The sequence below is a fragment of the Parasteatoda tepidariorum genome, chromosome 1 (genome assembly GCF_982258835.1).
Source record: "Parasteatoda tepidariorum strain Cologne lab strain chromosome 1, Ptep-v5.0, whole genome shotgun sequence".
Lineage (NCBI taxonomy): Eukaryota > Metazoa > Arthropoda > Arachnida > Araneae > Theridiidae > Parasteatoda > Parasteatoda tepidariorum.
Genome location: NC_141755.1, coordinates 79,440,558 through 79,467,162, shown reverse-complemented (window position 1 = coordinate 79,467,162; position 26,605 = coordinate 79,440,558). Strand labels below are relative to the sequence as shown.

The 26,605-nt window shown below is 29.7% G+C and overlaps 2 protein-coding genes across 2 annotated transcripts in view; both read left to right on the top strand.

Annotated features, from left to right (window-relative positions):
- Positions 1 to 8,187: 8,187 nt before the first annotated feature.
- LOC147816561 (SCAN domain-containing protein 3-like) lies at positions 8,188 to 8,652 on the top strand. The gene has a single exon (XM_087156824.1). It carries the CDS (start codon positions 8,188 to 8,190, stop codon positions 8,650 to 8,652), a length of 465 nt encoding a protein of 154 aa, XP_087012950.1.
- Positions 8,653 to 22,771: 14,119 nt separating this feature from the next.
- The window catches only part of LOC107441771 (protein tiptop), a 409,272-nt gene continuing 405,438 nt past the window's right edge, over positions 22,772 to 26,605 (top strand). The window contains exon 1 of the mRNA XM_016055156.4: positions 22,772 to 22,956. Coding sequence (XP_015910642.1) covers positions 22,917 to 22,956 — 40 coding nt within the window. The 5' untranslated portion in view covers positions 22,772 to 22,916. The remainder of the gene's footprint in view (positions 22,957 to 26,605) is intronic.

Genomic DNA, 26,605 nt, shown 5'->3' with positions numbered 1-26,605 from the left:
AAAATTATATAGCATTTATTTTCACTTTTGTGTTGTATTTTCTCTCCTCTAAAACACGCCTAATAATGCGTTGAAAATAAGAAACGAAAGAGTATTAGACCACTTAGATCATGAGCTCTAAATCAGGAAGAAATTTCTCAGTTTCAAAGAAAGAATAAGGCCAGTTATATACGTTAAACAGAAACTAAATAATAGCATTCAAACAAATCTGGGATCATAACGGACAGCACACTGCAACAGAACTGTGACACTTTCAGAGCTACAGCTATAAATTTAAAGTGAAGGTAAGGATGTGTGTGGACACTTGCTTGTGCACCTCGAGGGATTTTTGAACTTCTGCTTAGAATTTCTTATAGAGATATTTGAATTTTCAAACTTTTCCATAGGATGAATGGTGGACCATTCTTGTCATTTTAATTGCTTAAAATGACTATTTTTTTTTTAGATAATTTTATTTAGAATGGTGATATGTAATGCTTTGATTGCTTAATAATTACTATAACAGGATTGAATTTTTATATTGAATACTTAATTTTTTATCTACTTTTTAAGAATCTCACACCGTCTAACACATAAAGTATTCAGCTTGTCCCTCTTTACCATCCTGTCTCTCGCCTTGTGCTTTGTATCCTTTAATCCAGTTAATCGTATCATCTATAAAAGTTTTCGCTAATATGTCTCTGCCGTGTCATTCTGGGTCAACTTCTTTACTTTTTGCCTTTAGGATCTTAAATGAGAGAAACATATGCATATGATATAGTCTCTCAACGTTTATTCAAGGAATAACCAATTTCTTCAAGAAATAGCCATCTACATATTTCCTCCTGAATAATTGGCACTTTGGCTCTTTCCAGTAGGTTTTCATTTCTGATTTTATATGGAGGAAATATCTTAACGATAGTTGTCAAACACATCAAACAGTTGTGGCCATGCTTCCATTTTTAAGGGCTCTATCTTTTTATGGCCATGATAGGAATGTCATGTAATTTTGGCTCCGGAGAAATGACGTGGGCAGTAGTTTGAACCAGTACCTCAATTTCCAAACTTCCACACTGTAACCAACGAGAGGACTGTAAGCTTCTAACTCTTGTGGATCTTACTGCGTACAGACTCTGGTTCTTAAGTCGGCTGCCAGGATCCTCAGCTTTCCATCAGAGGAGAGAGGACGATGTAACAGACTGCACTATTTCAGCGTTCGTTTTTTTCTAATATCTATTATGAAACTCTGGTTTATCAATGTCGGGTTTTTTCAGATAAGGTGATAGAGCGTTCACCTCCCAATGAGGGAATCATGTTCGAATCCCAGCTAGGGCTGGTTGATACGAATTTTGCTCCCAGCTCGCACTCAGTGGTAGACGGATCATTGGGTTAGAATCCTCTTGCCGTCGGGCTACCCGAGGAAGGTTTTCTTGGTTTTCCACTCCATGTTACACGAATGAGAGTTTATTCCATCTTTAAGTCATCCACGAAGGCTATTTTGTTCCAATACTTGATCCAGAAGTTCTCTGGTTTTCTAGGTTAGGTTTAAAATTTCAAGGCTATGTAGTTGAGCATTGATAGTTGTAAACTCAAAATAGACAATTCAACGCCAGTTTTAAAATAAATAAAATAAGATAAAAAGTACCATGAGTCTGCTCCATACAATACTGTAGTGTGTTCTTTCTGTGTAGAGTCTCAGGCATGACGAAGCTTGAAGATCAAAGCGATTTAAAAATTAGCATCATAAGGAATTTAAATTCTTGAAATGTGTAATAAACCCACAATGTGCGTTTGACTTTTTACCAGGTTGGTCGTTATCTCTTGCCATCAATATGCAACGATGTTGCCACTTTATGAAATATAACTGTCAAAGAACGATTAACAGATAATTTGCATAGCACATAAAATATTTCGAATAAACACTTCCTAGATTATTGTTTTGGATATAATGAATTTGTTTTTGTTTTGCTTTTAATGTTTAAAGGTTCTCCTATTTTCCCTTCATTAATTTTTTTCCTTCTATAAACTAAACTGTTTGGTTGAAAATAAGCAATAATAAATAAATAATAATAATAATAATAAGCTAGCTATTGTTTGTTTCGTTTTTTTAGTACAATTCTGAGCTTAAAACCCTATTCCCTTGAATACAATATAACAAATATAAGTTCGACTGATAAACTGACGAGATCTTTTCCTGTTTTTAATAATACCTTTCGTTCAAATGAAAGTTTTGCTGTGGCAGGTGACTATAATTTTTATTATTATTATTGACTCTTATGCTCTTTAATACGCTCTTTTTTGTCAATGGAGAGCTGAAAATCAGAAAAGCAGTTTTACCGCCATTTTCCGATATTCATTATGTTTCGATTTACGCATAGAAATTAGTTCTATTAATATTTTAATTTCTTTTTCTTTTTTTTAGAAATTCTTTTAAATATTTTGTTGTTTTATTAGATGTTTTATTAGAAATTTGAAATTATTCTTTGACAATATTTGCAGCTAAGTCCTAAGGATATTGTCTTCCGAATTGTTTATTTGCTTTCCCGGAAGAGGAATTTTTTTTATGGAAAAGATTCTAATAAAATAGTTATTACGGAATACACTGTATATTGGCCGACCGGCCTGTGTAGGGGGCAGGGAGCTGTCCTCGCATCGGAAAGGTCCTGGATTCGAATCCCGGGAAGGGCATGGATGTTTCTTTCTCTCTCTGTGTGTTCTATGTCCTTTCTCCTTTGTGTGTGAATGTGACCCACCCTATAAACGGGTTGTGGTTGTGTGAATGGCGTGGCAGAAGTCGAATTCTTGGCCATAGATGGCGCCACTGAAAAACAAGAACAATCGCACCCCCACTGCCTAAACGACGAAAAAAAAAAAAAAACTGTACATCGATATAGTATATCAGTTCCGTTTTGTCCCTTTTTTCACGTCATTTTTTTTCCGCAATGAATATTATTTATACTTTCTCGGAAAAGATTCTAACGACGATGCTCATTACGGAACTCACTGTGTATTGGTAGATGCTGATTCTGCTTTCTCATAAAATGTTTCTCTTCCTTGTAATGTGTATTTTAACGGAGTTTTAATTTTATTAGAAACGATTCCAACGAGGATGATCATTGCGTAATACATTGTTTAGTGATTGATACTGATTCCGCTTTTTACCACCGTATTTGATTGAAAACGATTCCAACGACGATGCTCATTTCGGAACGCACTGTATAGGGATTAATCCTGATTCCGTTTCTTACTGCTGTTTGCCATAATATGTTTTCCTTTCCAGTAAAGAGTGCTTTTTTTAATTTTATTGGAAAAGATTCCGACGAGGATGCTCAATACGGAATACACTATATAGTGATTGATATTGATTCGGATTTTGATACACTGTTTTCGTAAAATGTTTTTCTTTCCCACTATGAACATTGTTTTTTATTTTTTTATTTTCACGGAAATGATTTCAACGAGGATGCTCATTTCGGAACACACTGTATAGTGATTGATACGAATTTGAAATTTTTTTTCATCACTGTTCCCGTGATATGTTTTTCTTTCTCGTAACGTGCATCGTTTTTTTTTATTTTATTAGAAACGATTCCATCAAGGAAGCTCATTACGGAAAGCACTGTATAGTGATTGATCCTGATTCCGTTTTCACCACTGTTTTCGTAAAATGTTTTTCTTTCCCGTAATAAACATTGTTTTTTAGTTTTTATTTTAACGGAAATGATTCCAACGAGGATGCTCATTTCGGAACACACTGTATAGTGATTGATACGAATTCCAATTTTTTTTTTATCACTCGTTCCCGTGATATGTTTTTCTTTCTCGTAGTGTGTATCTTTTTTTATTTTAACGGAAACGATTCCAACAAGGAAACTCATTTCGGAACACACTGTATAGTGATTAATATTGATTCCGTTTTTTACCACTGTCTCCGTAAAATGTTTTTTTTTTTCTCGTAATGTGAAATCGTTTTTTTTTTTCTTAAAATTTTATTAGAAACGATTCCAACGAGGATGCTCATTTCGGAACACACTGTATAGTGATTGATATTGATTCCGTTTTCACCACTGTTTTCGCAAAATGTTTTTCTTTCCCGTAATGAACATTGTTTTTTATTTTCTATTTTAACGGAAATGATTCCAACGAGGATGCTCATTTCTGAACACACTGTATAGTGATAGATACGAATTCCAATTTTTTTTATCACTGTTTCCGTAAAATGTTTTTCTTTCCCGTATTGTGTATTGTTTTTATTTTATTGAAAACGATTCCAATGAGGATGCTCATTTCGGAACACACTGTATAGTGATTGATATTGATTCCGTTTTTTACCATTGTTTCCGTAAAATGTTTTTCTTTCCCATAATGAACATTGTTTTTAATTTTAACGGAAATGATTCCAACGAGGATGTTCATTTCTGAACACACTGCATAGTGATTGATACGAATTCCAATTTTTTTTAAATCACTGTTTCCTGTGTTATGTTTTTCTTTCTCGTAATGTTTATTGTTTTTTATTTCATTTTATTAGAAACGATACCAACAAGGAAGCTCATTACGGAACGCACAGTATAGTGATTGATCCTGATTCCGTTTTTTACTGCTGTTTGCCATAATATGTTTTTCTTTCCAGTAAAGAGAATTTTTGAAATTTTATTGGAAATGATTCCAACAAGGATTGAAATGATTCCAACAATACGGAACACACTATATAATGATTGCTATCGATTCGGATTTTTACCACTGTTTCCACAAAATGTTTTTCTTTCCCATAATGAGCATTGTTTTTTATTTTTTATTTTAACGGAAATGATTCCAACTAGGATGCTCATTTCGGGACACACGGTATAATGACTGATACGAATTCTAATTTTTTTTTTATCACTGTTTCCCGTGATATATTTTTGTTGCCCGGGAAATGAATAGTGTTTTTTTATTTTACAGGAAATGATTCCAACGAGGATGTTTATTACGAAACACACTGTATAGTGATTGATACCGATTCCGCCTTTTGCCACTGTTTTCCTGTAATGTGTTCTTCTTTCCCGTAATGAGTATTGTTTTTCTATTTAATCGGGAAAGATTAACGAGGTCGCTTTTTACGGAACACACTGCATATTGATAGATACAGATTTCGTTTTTTTTTATATTGACATAAATTTCAATTATCTTATAATTTGATGTATATGGATAATGACTGTTTGAATCACAAAACATCAGTTTTCCCTTTTCCGAGGCTAAGGAATGCTTAACATTCAAGGATTCAAAGAAGAAAATAATTTACACAGCGGGCAAAATTGTACAATTAAGCGTTTTATTTGATACGATTAAATGCTTTTTAAGTTAAGGAAGCTCGACTGACTGGCATTTTATTAGCTCACGTGTTACTAGATAAACATAACTATTCTTTTGTTTTTAACTTAAAACCACCTCATACATCTCTTTAAGATAATTGAGCTTAGAAGATACTTTTATCTTTTTGTATGTTCAAAGCAAAATGTTACTCTATGTATTTTCGTGCTCCTCGAATTTGTGATCTTTACTGTACAAACCAATAAAGAAAGAGAATTGTATACTTATTCGTTTTTGCTCATTCCTAAGTGCTTACTTTTTAAGTTGATAAAGGTAAGTAAAATACTAATTTTTGCCTCTTCATTTATGCATAGTTATTAAAAATATCAAAATATTTTCTTTATTTATGAATACATAAAAAAGTCAAATTTTACTGAAATATTTATTAAAAACGTCATATTTTTTTTCGTTATGTTACCAACTATATATATATATATATATATATATATATATATATATATATATATATATATATATATATATATATATATATATATATATATATATATATATATATATATATATATATATATATATATATATATATATATATAAATACAATAAGGACAAAAAGGATTAAAAAAAAAGAGGGATTAACGAAGAATATTAAGAAAAATAAGTACTATTTATTGCGCATATGCTGCAAGTATATAGAACTCATAAAATAAGTCAAAAATATGGTGAAAACATAAAAAATTATGTAAAGATTTTTTTTTAAAGGAGAAGAAAAAATATTAAAAAAATTAAAAAAAAAACCTTATTAAAAAACTTTAAAAAAAAAAGTGGAAAAAAGATAAAGAAAAAATATTACCTCGTCTCACACGATTATTATTCACACCATTATATTGATATATTTTGCTTTGGCTATATTAATACAATATTAGAAAGCACATTTTTTCGGATATAATCGTGTGAGCTGATAACGAGATTATATCTTTTCTTTATTTTTTTAAGGTTTAAGGTAATTCAAAAAAAAAACATTTTTTTTTCTTCTGAAAAAATCTTTACAAATTTTTCAATGTTTTCTCTATATTTTTAACTTATGTATGTATATATGGATATATATATATATATATATATATATATATATATATATATATATATATATATATATATATATATATATATATATATATATATATATATATATATATGTGTGTGTGTGTGTGTGTGTGTGTATTATGATTTATGATATTAACGTTTCGGGGAGAGATCGGGTAAAGGGGTGAGACGGTGTACCTCGATTGTGTCTAAATTAGTTCGATTTTCTAGCGAACAAACTGAATTGTACTTTATTGGTATAGAACAAGAATCTAACGTATTCCGGTATTGTTGATTAATTCACGGCGTCAGTGTAAATAAGTTTGTTTTGCTACGTCAACTCTGGAATGTTCTGGAATGTTTTAAACTAGCCTTAGTGAATGGTTATTACAGTTATAAAAATTATTTATTTAGTCCAGCTTATTATACATTTAATAAAGATTTATTCCATATCAAAGAATAAGTATTTAGTCTGATGTGTCGTTTAACCGTGTTGTTTTGAGACTCTGGACGAACCATGGATTGAAAGAAAATATTATAATGCTGCCATCTGTCGAAGAGTTAGATAGTTACGCATTCGCTGACATTCGAAAGTTTGGACTGTATTCGAAAGTTTGGATCCCTAAATGTTTAATTTTAATTTATGAGATTGTGCGTATCTCGCCTCGCATTATCTCGAGAAATTTTTTAAGGAATCGAAATGTTTTTAAACACAATTATAAATTTCGTTTTTTCAAAATAAAGAATAAAAAAAATTTAATACGAGTAATTGTTTAGCATCTTTTTCTTAATTTATTTAAAAATCGAAAGAATTTTAAATTGTGAAGTATACAAATTCTTGAATTAAGGAATTTAATTTTAAATGACAAACTTTAAAATTTAAGCGCAATAAGTCATTCGAATAGTTTCTGAATTAAAAATTTTTAAAAAAAGCGCATAATCAAAACTGTAATTTTACAGGAATTAATAAATAGTGTAATCTTCCCGCTGGTTTTACAATTCGAATAGATTTTACGTAAGCGTCAATAAAATCATTGACTGGTCTGTAAAAGGGTTAAAAATAAGGGTGTATTCCTTGATTAAAATTATTTTTTTAAGCATTTTTTTAAATGTTTTATTATTTCTTGAAGTTTTCATCTTGTTGCTATTATTTTACAATCAAATACTTCTATTATTTCTGTTAGCAATATAAGATGCATAATAATTGTAAAGAAATTGAAAATTAACAAAAGCGGTAAGCCTTGGTAAATTTATATCAACCTATTCTTATTTTTATATTATTTTTCTTATTTTTAACATAGAAGAACGAGTTTATAAAATGCAAATTTCAAGAGATAAATAAATTTACTACATACTTCTCTTTGTAACAAAGGATATGTGGTCATGGTTTAAAACAAAAAGCGAGAAATAAAAATCGTTAAATAAGACGTTGTCTTTATATTTTATTTTATTTAATAACCATCCTTGAATAACCGACCCAATTTCTTGGGTTTACGACTACTAATCAAAGCTTAACCCCGTCCCGCTCCCGTGAGGGGGCATCCGGAGAATACTGTAGACCATAGGTTCCCAAAGTGGTCCAGGTGGACCCCCAGGGGTCCATAGGAGACCACACGGGGGTCCATGTATACGTGAAAAGAAAACAGGGGTTCACCAGTTGTAAGTGGGGGTCCACGAAAAATTTTCTGGTTTTCATAATAAAGAAGAAAAATTTTGGCTTGGATTTACCTATCAGCGTAGGCAGATAGCATCATTCACTAAGTATGTACTCAAAAATATTCGAGACTCAGTTCAAACACAGAATTGAATAGAACAATGGATAATAGTACAAGTGTAAACCACATGTCGAGACTTGCAAAGTGCCGCCTGTGCGTTTGCTCGCATTTAAATACCCTGCATGATGACTTCAAAAATAGATTTGAAGATATTCTGACGATGGAAATACCACCATGGATCATAACCCCATTTGATGAAACGGAAGAGACGAATGTGGTATTACAAGAGGAGCTACTTGAGCTCAGCACCAACGAGGAACTGAAGGTGAAATTTAAAAAAGGCTATCAAACTTTTTGGCTGCAGGCAGAAATCCCCGAAAAATATCCTGGGCTGTGGGAAATTGCGAGAAAATTTTTGATAGCATTTCCCTCGTCATATCTTGTCGAAAGAAGTTTTAGTGCTGTTACCAACCTGTTAACAAAAAAAAAAAAAAAGGAGCAGATTGAACATCACAGAACGGGGAGATTTGAGATTACTTCTTACAAAACTGAAGCCAAATATTGATAATTTGCTGTCAATTCATCAACTACATCCGTCTCATTAAAAGTATGACTTTTTTTTTGTTGATTTACATTTCAGAGTTCATTGTTGATTTTTTGTCAATTGTTGATTGCTTGTAATAATAAATGTGCATAATTTTGTATAACCACAAGTATTATTTTAATAAATAGGACACAAGTAAATGTGCTACTTTTTTTTCTTCTTAACACCCCCAATTTAGGGTGATATTTTTTTGGAATTTTTGGAATACAGTAGAAATGTAGCAGCAGGGGGTCTACCGAAAATAGTAAAACTTTGAAAGTGGTTCACGAGAAAAAAAAAGTTTGGGAACCTCTGCTGTAGACTCTAAGTGCACGCCACGCACGTGACCTCTCAGTAAAAAAAGAGGATTCAAAAAGGTAGTCTTGGTGGCGATTCATAGCAACACCAGAAGGCATCAAAGAATTTAGTGAAATCTTAAAATTGACAATAGTAGTTACTCAGAAAATAGAATTTAGGAGTTTGAGTGTTCAAACATAATCGGAAAGGCATCAGAAAAAGAAAAAAAAACATTGAAAAAAGGTAACAAACAAATTATAATGATGAAAAGTACCAGAATTTGTCCAAAGCCCATGAAAACAAATACAATTTCAAAAAGAAGATTTACTTTACGACTACTAATGCTCAACTCCGTAGCCTTGTAATTTTGAATCCAATCCAGAAGACAAGGGAACACCTGGATCAAGTATAGGGAGAAATTTGCCTTCGTGGAGGACTTTTTGACGGAGCTAAACCGCATTTGCGTTACATGGAGTGGAAACCCACGAAAATCTCCCAAGGCTAGCCTGACAGCAAATGGACTTCAGCCCATGATTCGTCTACCACTGAGGATATTTTACGTCAGCACTGTGGTCGGTGCAAGCTGGATACGGAATTCGTATCTACCAGTCATCGCTGGGATTCGAACCCGGTTCACTTCATTGGAAAGCGAGCGCTCTATCCCCTGAGCCATCGCGACTCTACTGGAATATTTCTATTTTATTTTATAACCGTCGTTAAACAGCCGTACAAATTGGAATTTCGAAATAAATAAACAAAATTTCAGTCTTAAGTACACAAATAAAAATGGTTAGTCCGTCAAATTTCAAACCTCTGGTTGCAGAACGGCCCACCTGATAATTTTTTTACTACAAGTTCATTAGTTTAAGATTACCAAATTAATTATCAATTGTCAATTTTTTTTTATTTCCACGTACTCTCTAAAAGATTTTCTGAATATATGTGTATTTCAAAGTTTCTATGTCTTATATTTTTTACGCTACGAACAAAATGTAATGGTAATTTGAACACACAATACAAATTTTCAACGTAGGATGAAATAAACTTATTAAATTTCTGAATATAGGAACATCGAAATTTCTTTTAAAAGGAGTGGTTATGTAACTAATGATTGGGTTTTATTCATTTCTGGCATTGAATCCGGTATGTATATATATATATATTATTTATTTTGATTCATATTCCTCTTTACATGTATATCTTTTTCAACGTGTCTTACGAATACAATCATTTCCAAAACGAGGGAATGAAATTATTTGGGGTAATTACAAAAACATTCAAATACAAAGACTTTTACTCTAGCGACAATATTAACCCCAACAACTCTGAAATAAAATAATTCGTGTTTATGTTGGGATTAATTTTTATTGGTCAGCGTACTGTAAGTGTTTTGAAAGGAAATCTATAGACTGTCGGTTTTAATAATTCAAACAAAGAATCTTTTCTTCCTAACGAAGTTGAATTTAGCTTAATATGGTTCCAATAAGTCGGAATCTGAATATTTAATTATACGATGAATTTAAATGGTAGTCATACTTACCTGAGTAATTTAAAAATGAATTTATAGTGAATATGAATATAGAAAATGAATTTATAGTGAATATGAATATAGAAAATGTATTTTTAAAAATGAATTTTATGGAAAATGAATTCTTAAAAATGCATTCTTAAAAATGCATTTTATTAGTAAGTTACGAAAGCATATTAATGCTAAAATCAAAATGTAATCTTAAGAAAAATTATTCGGTAATTATCAACTATTATTTTATGTTTGATTCGACAGTTTTATTTGAATAAATACAACAATACTATTGAGGTAGGTGTTTGTATTTTATTTACGTTGCTCTAGAGCAGTGTTTCCCAAATTTATAACTTTTGTGTACCCTTTCTAAATTTTTCGTAACGCTGTGTACCACTAATAAAAAAAATGAATGTATTTTTTACCATAAAAATATTGCACAAAAGTTAAAAATCACAACTGGCTGTTGACACCACTAATTATTAACGATGAACTCTACAAAAAATAGCCAATAGAAAAATACATAATCGTAAATTTTCATAGCTCGCTTTGTTTTTAAGTAAAATTTTTTGAAATTTTCGTTTGTTGCAAGATTTTTGCATAATAACGCTTATCCCCTCTAAACTGTTCCCGTACCCCTGGGGGTACGCGTACCACACTTTGGGAAACACTTCTCTAGAGCTGCATAACGGAGTATTGGCGATGGTCTGGGAAACATCAGTGAGTATGATACGAAGAGATGCCACCACAATTTCGATAATTTGCACAGGGGATCGTTCCTCTGCTGTGGTAACTCGATGACCTCCACGCGAAGTCGAGCACTTTACGGTAGAACTGTTTAACGAGGACCAAATGAATAATATAGGTTATCACACACACATACATGTTTTCTATATTTCCCATTCGCCGGCCAGGTGGCCGAGCGGTTAGCACGCCCGACTGCGAAGCCAATGGCCACGGGTTCGAATCCCTCTCTGCGCATGGATTTTTCTCTCTCTTGTGTTGTCCTCTGTTGTGTGTGATATGTGAATGTGGCCCACCCTGTGAACGGATTTGTGGCGTGGGCAATGTTACTCGCCTCCGTGACTTTGGTTCACAGGTGCCCACTGGGTAATGCGAAATGAGTAACACCTCTGGCATCTTCTAAGGCGACATGAATAAAGTTCAGTGCTCAGTGTCTGCCATTCGGAAAAGAAAAAACATTTCCCTTTCGCCGATCTACATTGAATTCCTCTTTTTTACGCTTCATTTGAAATCGGTGTAAAAAAAAAAGATCTTCGCGGAAATAATCGAATGCGATTAAGACTGCTAAAAAATGTATATTTAAGTAAATATTTTTTTGAGGATTGAATGACTGTGGACGTTTTGAATACTTATTTTTTTTCTTTCTTGGTTTCGCTAATCACGGTTGTGCGTTGTTCCAATTCATGCCATTTTACGGTGCCTGGTTTCATACAGTATTACTTAAAGAGATGTGTGTATTATCTGCGATCCAAACGGCTGCTCGCTCAAAAGCGAAAAACGTCCAAATGGAAGCTAAAAACTTGAATGTTATTGTTAGGGTAGCGGACAAAATTATACTGATTTGCTTTATCCAGTTATTGAGTGTCATTTAATTACCTGATTTAATTCCTTGTCTATCAGGCAGAACGATAAATTTGCTTTGAGTAATTTCATAAGAAAACAATGAGTAATGTAATGGTAGATAACTCATTGTTTAAAAGTACATTAGTTAGTGTTCAATAACATAGTTTTCAAAATGAATATTTTTTTGAAGTTAAACAAGTGAGTTCGGTGATCTTAGATGCACGATCGTAAAATGTAAAATGCAAAAAAAAAAAGAAAAAGAAAAAGAAAAACGAAACACCTTAATAACTGTGATCTAAGCGCCACCTACTAAAATGCAATCTTAATAGCTCGATAGCCCTAACTGAAACATGTAAAACGTTTTGTGAAGACGACATTAAAATAACAAAGACAAAAGCGTACTTTCTCTGAATAAACTTGCCTCCCCCCCCCGACGTTTTGGGGTTTTTGCTTAAAGAAGTATCTTTAAATTTTAATTTCTCAAGAACGATTCGACTCATTTTCTTCAAATTTTGGATTATGGTAATTCAAAATACGCAGATTTCAATTCTGAAAAATTTGTATGATTTAAAATGTAAAGTTTTTTAGACTAAATATTTTTCGACTGATCAAAATGTTTTCGAATTACATAAATAAAATAATGAAAAAATTATAAACAAGTGCTAAAATTATTTTTACATAGAATTATCATTCGATAAAACGAATTTCAAAATTGGGAGCAAAATTTGTTAGATTTTCTTAAATAATTTTACAGATATTTTCTGTGTAAAGAAGGCAATGCACAGAAAGTGAAATTATCATTAAAGGGGTCCAAATTATCGATCATTCTCCTGGCTAAATTATGGGGATAATTTGTAGGTTGAGAGTATAGTGGAGTTGTTCCAGTTTTCTGATGGAAGAATAATTATCGTAGTAGTGATAATGTTGTATTGTACGGATGCGGGTTGTGAAGAGACATTATTTCAAATTATTTATTTAGAAATTTTTTTATTTATTTATTTATTATTATTATTATTATTTTTTTTTTTTTTTGCAATTTGCATCCATGGCTATAAAAAAATCGCAAAATAAAAGTCTGCTTCCTTTATAGGGATGAATTATTATTTTTAAAATAAAGAAGAATTTTTGTAAAGTCAATTATCCCCTCTGCAGAGGATCAAAATTGTGAACCTCTCGAACCATCAAGAGGATGCTATACTATGGCGAAAAACTTTTCATTTCAAATTCTTTTTCACCTCTGTTTGTATTTTAATACTGAAAGTTAAGAGAAAAGCGCGTTCTGGTAAATTTAATGTAATAATAATGTTTCAAATACCAAAAAGTGTTTTCTAAATGTCAAAATGAAAACAAATCATTGAAGGATCACTTTCCCAGGTATAATCCTGAGTTATCTCCTGCCGTAATTTGCTTCCATTTTGGTAATTTGAATATAAATAATTAAATAAAGTAGTATTTGTTGTTGTTGTTACTTGTGACACTTGCCAATACCAGCAAGCCTGCTTGAAATCAAATGAATTTTTAAGGCAGAGAGGGTGCGTTTTTCGTTTTTTTCATTGTCTCCACCTTTGGACAAGAATGCAGATTCAGCCAGAAACACGTCACAGCTCGTTTTACAGGGAAGACCCATTCATTCATCTATAGATCGTAATTTTGACCTGAACGATCAATATCCAATTCAGTACCCCCAGAGGCATCGATTTGTTATGGGAGCTTGGAGGACTATCCAACTCCGACAGATTTAACACGCACTAGTCACCATTTAACACACGAGGATTCTTCGACCAGCTGGATTCAATTTTACGTTTTCCCGAACACCGACTTAGCGTCTTACCAACCAGGGAGTTAAATCTTAACACCGATAATTGATAAAGCTTACACCAATCAGCCGCTTGTTGATGAAGAAGGTCGTGCTTTTGCGGAGCTCCGTAAATTTGACGAATATTTATTGTATATTTGAACTATTTAACTAAATTCTTATGTGAAACTATGGTAGGGCACTTTTTAAACATTATATTTATTTCTTTATTTCTTTTTAAGCGCTATGGTAGGGCACTATTGGACCATTTAAGGTTTAAAAGTGAATAATTGTGCAATTTTAAGATAAGGACAATATGGTGGTTTGTTTACATGAAGTGCACTGGTTATATTTGAGTTCGCGACGGATTGAATTGACAAACTCGTCATAGTCACTTTAATACCAAGTAAGTTTCAGTTCTTCTCTGATAGATTAAGAATATTGATTGTGGACGATTATTTTGCGAAGTAATTTCAATTTTCTTGCCAGATTGATATGACAAACTACTCATATTTGACAAGCTACACATGTATGTTTTTAGTTGTATAATAAAGACATTTATGTTCTCATAAGATTCACATAAATTTATCAATTGTATAATTTTTTTAAAAATATTTAACTTCTCGGTTTTGTTCTTATTCTAATTAATATTCTGTGTGTCCTGTGTGCATGTTTTGATTAACAAAATAATTTTATTATTAAAAAAAATATTGAATTAATGTAACCTAAATTTATAATTCTTGCTTTATATTATATCGTAAAATTAACTTTACTGATTCTTATGTGTATTATATCGTAGCGTAATTGAACATTTTAGTTTTACTGAATAAAAAACATAGGGCAGCTAATTTACCACAAAGGTGGTTACTTTTTTGTAAAAGAGCATTCTGTGTGTTTCACTATACCAGGAACTATCTTAAGTTTTGATGTAGTGGAATACTTAGGGAAACACCATTTTGGTGCAAAGCAATTGTCATTTGGTGTTCAGCTACGCGAAAATTGCCTGTATGTAAAAACGTGTATACTCTAGATTTATGTTGTACAAAAATTATTGGTTGCCAAAAAGAGTGAATAAGAGTTGCCAAAGAAGAGTTGCAGGCTAAAGAGAGAATAGTCTCTGGAATAGTCTCTAATCTCTGGAATGCTTGTGGATCATTCACTTTGTATAATTTTTACATGCTCTTCAGATGCCTGTATGGCGAAAGGTCATTCACCATGTGGGCATTGGAAAAAACAACAACCTTTTTTAGGGGTTTGTAATTCTTTTGGAATAAGTGGTACTGGGCAGAGTGCATGGGATTGGAAAAACGATGGAAAACATCTTCAGACAGCTTAAAGAGAATTGGTCTCTAATTTATGATCCACTCATCACCCATAATCTATGACTGCTGATTATTTCATGCCAATATTGTGACTTTTACTCCAGAGGTATTGATTTGTTATGGGAACGTGGAGGACTTTGTGACCCGACAGATTTAACGTGCATCAGTTACCATTTACTACACGGGGAGTCTTCGGCCGGCTGGATTCGAACCCCCGTTCTCCCGAACATGAGTCCAGTACCCTACCAACCAGGCTATCCAGGCTTAAAGTATTGCATTGCATATTTTGAAACGAGTGATCCCAGTGTAAACTAATTGCAAAATGTATCAAACTTTCATACACTCTTTTAATTGTATATAAACGCTCAATTTGGTGTTAACTTGAAAAAGAAGGTTGCTTCTCTCAACTCTTAGGGGTATTTGACATTAAATTCCGAGGGACATTACACCACAAAACCCCTAACACAGCTGTGTGCTTACGTAATATATCAAACGTGCCTTAATTTACAAATGTATTCACAATTCATAAATACATCATTTATAAAGAAAATCTTCTCGTGTTCACTTTATCGTTTTGATGAATTGGTCAAACTTTTAATGTTTTTGCTTATCAAAAAAAAAAAAAAAAAAAAAAAAAAAAAAAAAAAAATCTGAATAAAAATGAATAAGAATTAAAACGTTGAATAAAAGCTTAAAATCTGAATAAAAATTTTCATTTGGTCGAAATTTTATTCAAACCTTTTATTGAAACAGATATTTATTTCTTTTCGAATTTGATTTTTCCTGAAACAATTCGTGAAACACGAGCTTGACTTGTGTGACGGAAAAAGCATTGTAGAGACTTAAATTCGAAAAAGGGCTCTGATCAAACAAAATGGAAAATTATAGTTTTATTTATTGATTTATATCATGCGCTTCATTTTTGATAAGTGGTAGGGAATAGCACGCATAAGGAAACTTTTTTTTTTTTGCATCATAATATTGAGGCTGTGTTTCTAAAGTTCTGTCATCGAATGAAATAGCGCTTTTTAGAAAATAATATGCTAGTGTGTTATGCTAGTGTGTTATGACTAGTGTGTTAAATTTTGCCTATCTTCTATGATACTCAAGAGAATTGATCAAAATTTGGATATAAAAAAAAGTCACGTTACGTAAAAAAAAAAAAATGTTTGTGATCTGATTTTTAAATATTTAAAAAGTTACTTCAAAGCTGCTTTATTTGGATTTGTAAAAATAAGCAAAAGAGGAGACTTATTTATTGATTTTGATAATTTTCATCTATGTGGGAAAAATCACGCCAAATTGGCGGTTTTTAAAAAAAATTTTAAAAATTTTTTTAAAAAACTTTTTCTAAGGAAAAGTTTTTTTTAAAAGAAACTTCTTAAATTTTAAAAAAAAGTTTAATTACATTTAAAATATTTTATTTGTTTATATTAGTTATTTGTCCGTTCTTAAGCCCAGATTATTCTTTATTTCAAGATGGTATGCATGACTTGAAATTATCGCTTTGTCTCAAGTGTTACTTTGCTTCCTTGGCGGAAAAGATTCGAAAAAAAAAAAAAAAACACTGTTAATAATTTTTATCTATGTGGAAAAATCTTCCAAAATAAATGATTTTCAAAAATATTATAATAAGCTCTTGAACACTTGAGCTAAAGCCTAAATGATTCCTTACGGGAAGATGATATGTTGGTGACTTGCAAACTTGGAAAGATTTGAATCGTAACATTTTCTAAGTTAATAATTATTTGTACTCAGCAGAGCTTCAAATTTAGTATTTTATTCTTCCGTTTGTATATTTTTACATGTATTTGAATGGCAACAAGGGCATTTTAATGACGTCAGAGAACATGTCAGTTTCAAGGTAAAATTCACATTCTTGCTGTACTTATTTTCATACACAACCCTAAATTTATAGAAGAGATGCTTTCAGTTTTTGACATTTTTCAAATTTCTGAAAAATTACTTCGGCTGTTATTCGTAACTTTATAGGTGTTTAAGTCATGCGATTTCTCATGACTATCAAGAGAGTTTAAACTTTACAAATGTTTGAGAAATCGGTAATAAATTAGGAACGAAAACAATTATTTTTGAAATCCCTATACCAGAAAATATAGTAAACACTTGTAACTTGTATTGTTTATTTTGAATGCTATTTACAATAATTGCTTGAAAGTTTGTAAGCTTTGCTTAGATATTTATGGAGATATGGATATTTTTTATAAAAAAAAAAGTAATCTTTTTTGTCTTATGTTTTTTTTTAAATTTTTTTTTGCTGTAACTTTAAAAATATTCAATCCAATTAAACCAAAATTTTTGGAGCAATTTTGATTAATTTCAAATTCAATAATTTCAAATTTCTTAGTTTCAAATTTATTATTTTAAAATTCGAAAATATTCTATAAGAGTTGCGCAAAATATGAGCATTTAAAGTAGTCCCTTAATACTGCGCATGCGTATAAAAAGAAAAAAAAAATTTTATTCTGTGGTGAATCGTATTTGGTAGCTAACGAAATTAGTCCGATTTGCAAATCTTGAAAATTTAAAAAAAGTTTCCAACAATTTGCTAAGTAGTTTTTATACTTTTTAAATGAAAGTTCAAATTATAGGGGGTTGTCAACAAATTTAATTTTTTGTAAGACAAAATTTAATAACAAATGATAATACCATACAAAATCGTCAGCACATCATACGTGATGGTATAAGGCAAGAAAACGTGTGAAGGAAAACATACTTTTATGGGATACGATCTGCCAAAATGTTGGGGTTATTTTTAATAAATCTTGTTTAATAATACAAAATAACATTTGTGAAAATTCCTTATCATTCAGGTTTTTCTTTAAAAACGTAAAAAAACTACTTCGAAAATTTATAAAAGCTTCTAAAATTTTCAAGAAATTCAAATCGGATTTGTTTTTATAAATTGCGAATTATAATTCACTGCAAAACTATAATTTTTTTTCTTTTTTAAATTTTTACCAGTATGAAAGAACTACTTTTAAATGCTCCTATCTTATTCAATGTTGAAGGGTTCTTTTTCTTCGAATTTTAAAATATTAATTTTGCTGTTGTGAAAGATTTGTCTAAAAATTTTGTTTTATTTCATTAAACATTTGAAAATTTAAGGAAAAAAATACGAACGGCAAAAAAATAAATAAATAAATAATTAGTTTTTTTTATTATAAAAAATGTCTGTGTCCCCATTAGCATTTAAAATAAGTTAACGAAATGAAATGCTATTATCACAAGTAACAACCTAAATAATCGATGATACAAACCACAATTGTTGCTATATTTTCTGGCGCAGAATGCTTATAAATAGTTTTCGTCGTAATTTATTACATCCAAAAGCTTTAAAATTCATCGATAATTAGGAAAAATTGAATGATCTAAGCATCTTTAAAGTTATAAAGGAATCGTACAATAATGTTAAAAGCTAAATGTGTCTCTGCCACTATTGTAGGTTAGTGCCATTTTGTATCCAGGAATATTTGATAAAATTAACACTATTCTAATACATATTCATCATTCATGTGGCCCATAAATCATCACTATATCTTTTATCGAGCCGTTTCAATAGCGTGAGATAAAGCACAAGTTTATAAGAAATCATAATATTTTTGTGCTATCAACAAGCCATATCAAAAATTATATAAATTTGTTTTTTTGTCTGGAACTTGGATTTACAAGAGTTAACATTATACATAACAGCATAACTAACTCTTCGCTACTTCTCTTTGTATGTCTGGGAAGTTACAGTTTGAAGCTATAGTTTCTTCCATGGATTTTTTAATATCCACTCAAGTAAATAATACTAAATGTCTTCACTTCTCTCCTAGGTAGGGAATGGTAGGAAGCAGATGATAATACATTTCAGACAATGTCATACGTTGAAGTCAAGTGTTTTTTGTCTTAAGTGTTATTTTCAAAAGAGCAGACAAGACTCTCTATAAATATAAACCAATGCGGTCTTTATTAACTTGTATATTCATATAAAAATAAACTAAACCAAAGCATCGTTTCGAAAAAAATTCTGTAGCTTTCAGAGCAAAACTGATCTCAATCCTCACCCTCGAGTGAGTTAAAATCAAGTAGTAATTGTATAAATGCAGCAAAAAATTTGGTCTCGTCTCCAGTGCTATTTACCCCTTTTAAAAAGTGCGTAGTTAAGGGTTATTATTAAATTGTACACATATTTTACCTTAATGACAAGGGTTAAAAAAATTTAAAGTGAACATGAAGTAAATGTTACATGGTAATCACGGTACTTACCAAGAACAGCAAAGTGCAACTTCATTCAGAACAATATAAACTGCAAAGCATGTAGTCTAAAAGTGTTGCTGCTCTTAAAAATTTTAATCTGAAAAAACAAAATATATTAATACTATTTAACCATGTGGATGACTGATAAACTGTGGGAGAGAATATTATATCATATTTGGTACAAAATTACAATCTGATTTTACATTTTTTGTTATTAATGTTTTTTAATACAATAATATTAGTTGTCAGTGAAAAATTGAATTTAGTTTTAAGCTCCTTAAAATGAAATTAATTGAAAACACTGCATATACAGTATATGAACATTAAACACATTTAGTCTATTAAATTGCTAATCTAGATCAAGAAATTTAGATCTAGTTAAAGTGTAAATTTTAGAAATTAATGCTTTAAAAAAAATCGGAAAATAAATTTTACATTAAGAGCATGACGTAAGTTCCGCGCACTATTTGCACATTCTGAAACAAAAGTAAAAACCTCGCTCAAAAAACTTTAACAGAAAAAAATGTCGACATCAATTTACACTATCTAAAAAAATTAAAACAATATTTATAGTTTTAAAAACTATTGTAAATTAATACTAATTAGAATCATAAACTCGTAACTGTATTTAATTTTCGTTTCGTTGAGGAAGTTGCATTCGAATTGTTGCATTTTGTTTTTAAATCTTTAAATAATTTTAAAGATATCACTTGTATGAAAGCGATTGAAATTAAATTATTTTGTTAAATTATAAATAACAATTTTTTAAAAAGTAAAAAAATTGTTTTAAAATTACATATAAATGGTAAACATTTTTAAGCAATTATTTAATTAGTTACACATTTTTGGGTTTTATTTCTAAAAGAATATTGCATTCTAAAGTTCTTAAAAATTGTTGAAAGGCAAGCTCTTCGTTCACCTCAAATTCTCCATTACGCTAAATATAAGTTAGATATATGAAACTTTTTAAATTATTTATTCTTATAGATTGTGAACAGTTTTCCGTTTTCAAGATATTACTCATTAATGTCAAGGTAACAATTTTTTAATCTTTTTTATTTGAATAATAAAAACTACAAAGTTTTTAAATGAATCACTGAAAGTGATTTTGTTAATGACACTTCCGCGCAATAAAATCCTGCCAACTGGCGTATTAAAAGGTTTCACTTTCAAGGTGTTTTACGAAATTCTTTGACTGAGGAAAATATAAAAGCCACATTTTAACTGGTTTAAATGGTTAAATGTCTCGAGAAATATACATCGGATCGAAAGTGAATCAAGACACATTCAATATTTTTTTAAAATCTATTCAATAATATTAAACTCAATCTTTCACCTCCACCTTCTGGGGGTGGGAGGAAGAGCAACTTTTAAATTTTGAATGTGGACTCCCATTTTTTATTACAGTTTCGGATTCTCCAGAAAAAAGTTACCCTATTCCAGGCGTAAGTTTATGCATTTCGCTTCACAGATGGCGCTGTAACTCGGAAAATTTGAATAGGGCACAAACTGTTTAAAATGGTGGAATCTCGAGACCCATCAGATTAATGACAAAAATTTAATAAAACTAAAAATATTCAGATATTTTTTCCAAAAAATAATTCTAAAAATTTAAATGTTTTATCTTTTTATCTTCATAAGAATATGAGTATTTTTTTCAAAACATTTCCATAAATATTTTTTCATTTTCAAACCTTTTTACTCCTTTTATACACTATTTTAATGTGAAAAATTCCAGGTTTTAAAACTAGCAAATAATATTAATGTTTAAAAAATTATTTAACTTTTTTTCAATATCATCAATTTAAGGAGATTTTTTCACCCAGGTTAAAATTATTAAGATCAATAAATAATTCTAAATTTTTTTTAAAATTCATTTTTACAAAACTACTTGGACCTATTGATATATTAAAATATTGAAATTTTAGTTCATTTCCATAATGGATGCTGTCTTTGGGCTAGAAAAATTCAATCTAACAGTCATGAACAATTGTTAAAGAACTCATAACAATTATAAAAATAGCACCTAAAATGAATACAACATGATTTAATTGACGACAGAGTCTTAAAAAAATAAAGAGATCAGACTTTAAACATTTGATGTTAGATAATTGACTTATTTTTTTATTTTTAAATTATCCAATTTGTATCTATGATTATATGACGCATCTATGATGTGATTTGTGGCACTTATAAATTAAAGAAACTTAAAATTGATGAAATATTTCAAATATCAGCTTAACTTTTAACTATTTCATCTTACTTAGTATTAAATAGTACACATCTTGCTTTCTGTGTATGGTTAAATATTCAAACTTCTTCGACAAGAGTCTCAAAAAATTATGAATTTTAAATTTTGACTTATGAGTTATTTGGAATAGATGTATAGGTAATGAAAATAAAAATTTAAAAATAAAAAATTGTATATTGGGTTAATAACTAAGCTCCTGCTGTACTTTTTCAAAGTTTAAAGTGTTGGAGCATTGCCGTGCTGCAGCTCCCTTGTAGTTTCAAGTGAAAATCGAATTTAATTGTTTTTGGAACTAAATAAAATTTTTTATTTTATTTACAAATGTTTATTCTTATTTAAAGATTTCCCATTTTTAGAAATTTTTTTTTTGGAGTACTAAATTTATTTTCTTTTGCACATTTTTCGTTTATTTAAGTCAGATAATTAGAAAATTTTTGAAAGGCTATATAAATATTTGAAAATAATTTCACACAGTATATTTTCCTAAATTTATATTTCTTTAACAATTACTTAGGAAAAAATTATGTTTCAATTCGTCTAAAAATTAGATAAATAGTTTAGTTTTTTTTAAAAAAAAAAAAAACAATTTATTTGCTAAACAAGATTCTCAGTTTTTTTAAACAGTGTCGCTATTTTTTTCACAACAGTTTAATTTTTATTAGATGTAACATATAATATAATTTTTTAACGAGTAGTCTTAGCAGTAATGAGTTTTTTTGATTAGCATATTACGTTTAAGTCATGTATTATTGTACTAGTGATAAAGATTTTTTCCTTGTGACTAAGATATAAATTGCTGAATAATTTTTACAAATATTTCCTATAATTCAGTTTAGATCTTAACGTTTCTTTAAAAGTTTACGTTACTAGTAGGACGGAGCGGAATTCACGCCTAATAGATCGCATTCCTGTATAATACGTTCCGTGTGTACTTTCTTTTTCCTGCCGAACATCTCTTTAATCCTTCACCGAGTTACATCGATAGATGGCGCCATGAGTACGCAAACGAAGATGCGAAAGAGAAGAGACGAACTCCTCCCAAGATGCAACTGGCGAGCGGCTGTCTATCTTTCTGACGTCACGAGAGCTACTCGCAGTTTACTGAATGGAAGGTCAGCAGCGGGAAGCGCACCGTGATCTGCTCGCTTTTGGAACGCTTTTTAGCGTAAACAGGCGCCCGCCCCTTTCTGGAGTTTGTACCGACACAGCAGCATGCCTAGAAGGAAGCAAGATCGCCCAAAACGCATGAAATGTAAGTGAAAAATTTCAACCCCTCTGCGTTAAAAGTATGCGGCGCGCAAGGCTTAGTTGAGACGCTCGATTGTCAAATCGGGGCTCCCTTTCCCCGTCAATACCTGACAGCTATCCTTCGCCCTTCCGTCAAACATCAAAACCTTAGCTACCGTTTTCGCTCTTTCCCTGCGCACAACACTCGAAACGGGTGGATCGGGGGACAGATATTTGTTTTGTTTTTATTCTTTTGACTCCCCCATGGAAAGTATCGTCTGAAAAAAAATGTTTTTCGGACAGGGGTGGATGTGGAAACATTTTGTGCAACTCCGAGGGGGACTGAAACATTGTTTAAATAAATAAAAATGGAAGAAAAGTTATGTTGGCTCCCGTTAGCTACGTGTGTGGTCGCTTGTTGGTGTTTATATGCTTGTGTTTTGACGAAAATCGGTAAATATATGATAAATGTTAATAAATGAAATAATAAAAAAAAATATTTGAATTAAAATCTATACTTTTAAAAGTTATTTTACTATTTTTTTCGTATTGTGTGTTGGATTTGAAATGTAAACAAACTGTGATACTCTATTTTTAATGTTTTTTAATAAATGTTTGGATAATAAAAACTATATATTATTTTAAATATAGTTTTTTAAAAATATATTTATTATTTATAATAAATATATATTTTTAAAAGAATTTTAAAGTTGAGGATTCATGAAAAAACAGATAAGTTTTAGAACTTTTTTTGTAAGTGCTCAAATATGAGAGTTAAAAAATATATTAAAAATTCATTAATTAAAAAAAAAAGTACGTAAAAGACTATTGTAAAATTTAAAAAACATCATTCTGTAAACTAAGATTTCTTTATTATAATGGAATGCTATTTCTTTAATTTATTTAAAAATTTATAAACATAATAATCGTTTTTAATGAATTTTAATCATTTTAAACTGTTTTAAAAATATATAGTCAAAATACAAGTACAATTGAGAAAAATGCCATTCTGTTAGTAAAGATTATTAATTTAAAAAAATTTAATTTCAAATTTTGTAAAAATTTAAAAATCTATTTCAGAAATTAAATTCTACATTTGCAAAAAATGTGATTGATTAAAGTTTCGTTGAAAATATTTTTAAAAGAATTCATATGTGAACATGAAAATAATATGTGCTTTAAGCATAAAGAATATTAATTTAAACATTGCAATATGCTATAAAAAGTAAATAAAATTACCTCAAGCATGTTTCAGTTAATGTCGAAAAAAAATCAAATTATTATAAATGTCATACTAATTGAGTTTCTTAAAACAAGTTATGAAAAATAATCCCTTAAAAGGGTGAAAATATCTAAAAAAAATTAAACATTAAAATATTTATAGTATATAATAATTAGTGCAAAATTAAACTAAATTCACAACTTTAAAATATTTTAGTTAAAAAAATATTGTTCCCTAAGTTACTTACATTGCATTTGTTTTTAATTAATTATCTGTTTTCTTCATTATAAAATCTTGGATTTTTAAAAAAAAAAATTCAAAACCATTTTAAAAATTAAAAGCCAACATTTGCAATACATTCTAAAGTATATTATTCTGATATTTTTTATTTATTATCATTATTTAATTATCATTGTAAAATAAATAAATATTAAAAAAAAGCTAATATAAAGTTATTAGCTAGAAATTGTCATGAATTTGCATTTGATTTATTTTAATATAATTTAATTGGTGCTTTAATGCTTAAATTGTGTTCAGTAAGAGCTTATTTGAGCTTGTAATTGAAAGATAAATTTATCCAATTGAAATATTAATTTATCCCAACAGTTGTCATTAATTTGCAATTCATTTTAAAGCATATTATTATTATTTTTAAATGCATTATTGTTAAATAAGTAACAGTTAAATATTATGATTAATTTATCTGCCATTCTAAAAAAGTACTTAAAAAAAATCAAAAAATAATTATTTTAAAATTTGCTATAATTTTTCTTCATCTAATTCCATTTAATTGGTGATTTAAAATGACTAAATTGTGTTCAATAAAATTATCTAAGTGTGTCATTAAAAGACTAATTTATCGTTTTGAGCTCCCATTGTTTAATAGATAAATTTATGATCGCCAAACAATTACTTGAAACAAATAGTGAATCAATTTTATTCATCAAAGATTTAAATGGCTTTTTAAGTTTTTTAAAAGATACCTCCTTTTACTTAATATCTAAATCAAGATAGTATTTGTCTGAGATGTTTTTTTTTTCTTTCTATTTACAGAAAATTATTTTCCCTCTAAGAGCTATTTAGTTATGTTTCTTAGGTTAATTATTTGTTTATTTTTCATGTTTTTAAAAAGTTATTTTTATGATTTTTATATTCATCCTTATTTTTTTATTTTGATTTTAGCTGCTTAGAATTTTTAAAATTGTCCCCAATTTAATTATTAATATTATTATTTAAATTTTTTTTCATAGGGATACTTATGTCTTGTTGGGAAAACATTTTAAATAGATAGGAATAAATAAATAAAAGGAAAAATACTCGCTGGTTATTAAAGTGGATATTTAGTTTATGATAATATATAAATAAAAATGTATCTTGATATAAAATTTTATTAATTGAAATATATTTGTTAAATAAATATTTATCTTACATCAAATAATCAGGATAACAATTATCGAGTAATAAGGATAAAAATTTTATATTAACTTTCTTGTAAGTTAACTTTCTTAATTATTGGGAACTGTGCTAAATAATTCTCTAACTACTTTATTTCTAGAAAAAAGTTGAAAATGAAGTAATTAATATGTAATAGCCAATAAACCTATATTTTGCTATAGTAATGATTTATTATCTGAGAGTAATGAATAATTTTCTGAGAGTAATGATTTATTATCTGAGAGTAACGAATAATTTATTATCTGAGAGTAATATGCACTTTAATAACTATTTGTTACAGTAAGCAATAACTATAAATGTTTTCTTTTATAAATTTTAATTTTTGAATCTAGCAATGACTAAATATTTTCATTAGATTTTTTTTAATTTGTTATTAATAATATTTAAAACATTTCTTTGGTTTTTCAGTTAACAAGAGTAATTAAAAAGTACAGTTCGTTTTGATGTATGACTAATGTACATAATTTATTCCTAAAATTGTTTCTTAACAAAATGAAGCAAAAGACTAATATAGGAACGTATATTAATTTTTCTCACTAATTTTAATATCGCAATAACAAATTCAGATCTCGTTCCAGTTCTTTTCCAATATTTGTTTCATAGCCGTGGTGGCTCAGGGAATAAAGCACTCGCCTCTTAATGAGGTGACCCGGGTTCAAATCATTTCGAATTCCGCACCTGGCTCGCACTGATCACATTGCTGATGTAAAATATCCTCAGTGGTAGACGGATCCTGGGGTTAAGAGTCTGACCGTGGGAATTTTTCGTGGTTTTACTCACCATGTAAATGCAGGTTGGTTCCATCAACAAAGTCCTCCAGGTAGACAAGCTTTTCCCTATACTTGATCCAGGAATTCCCTTGTTTTTTGGATTGGGTTCAAAATTACAAGGCTACGGAGTTGAACATTGGTAGTCGCAAACTTAAAATTTAGGCGACTGTTCAACGATGGGTATAAAATAAAATAAAATTAAAAATATTTGTTTCAATTGTAGCTTT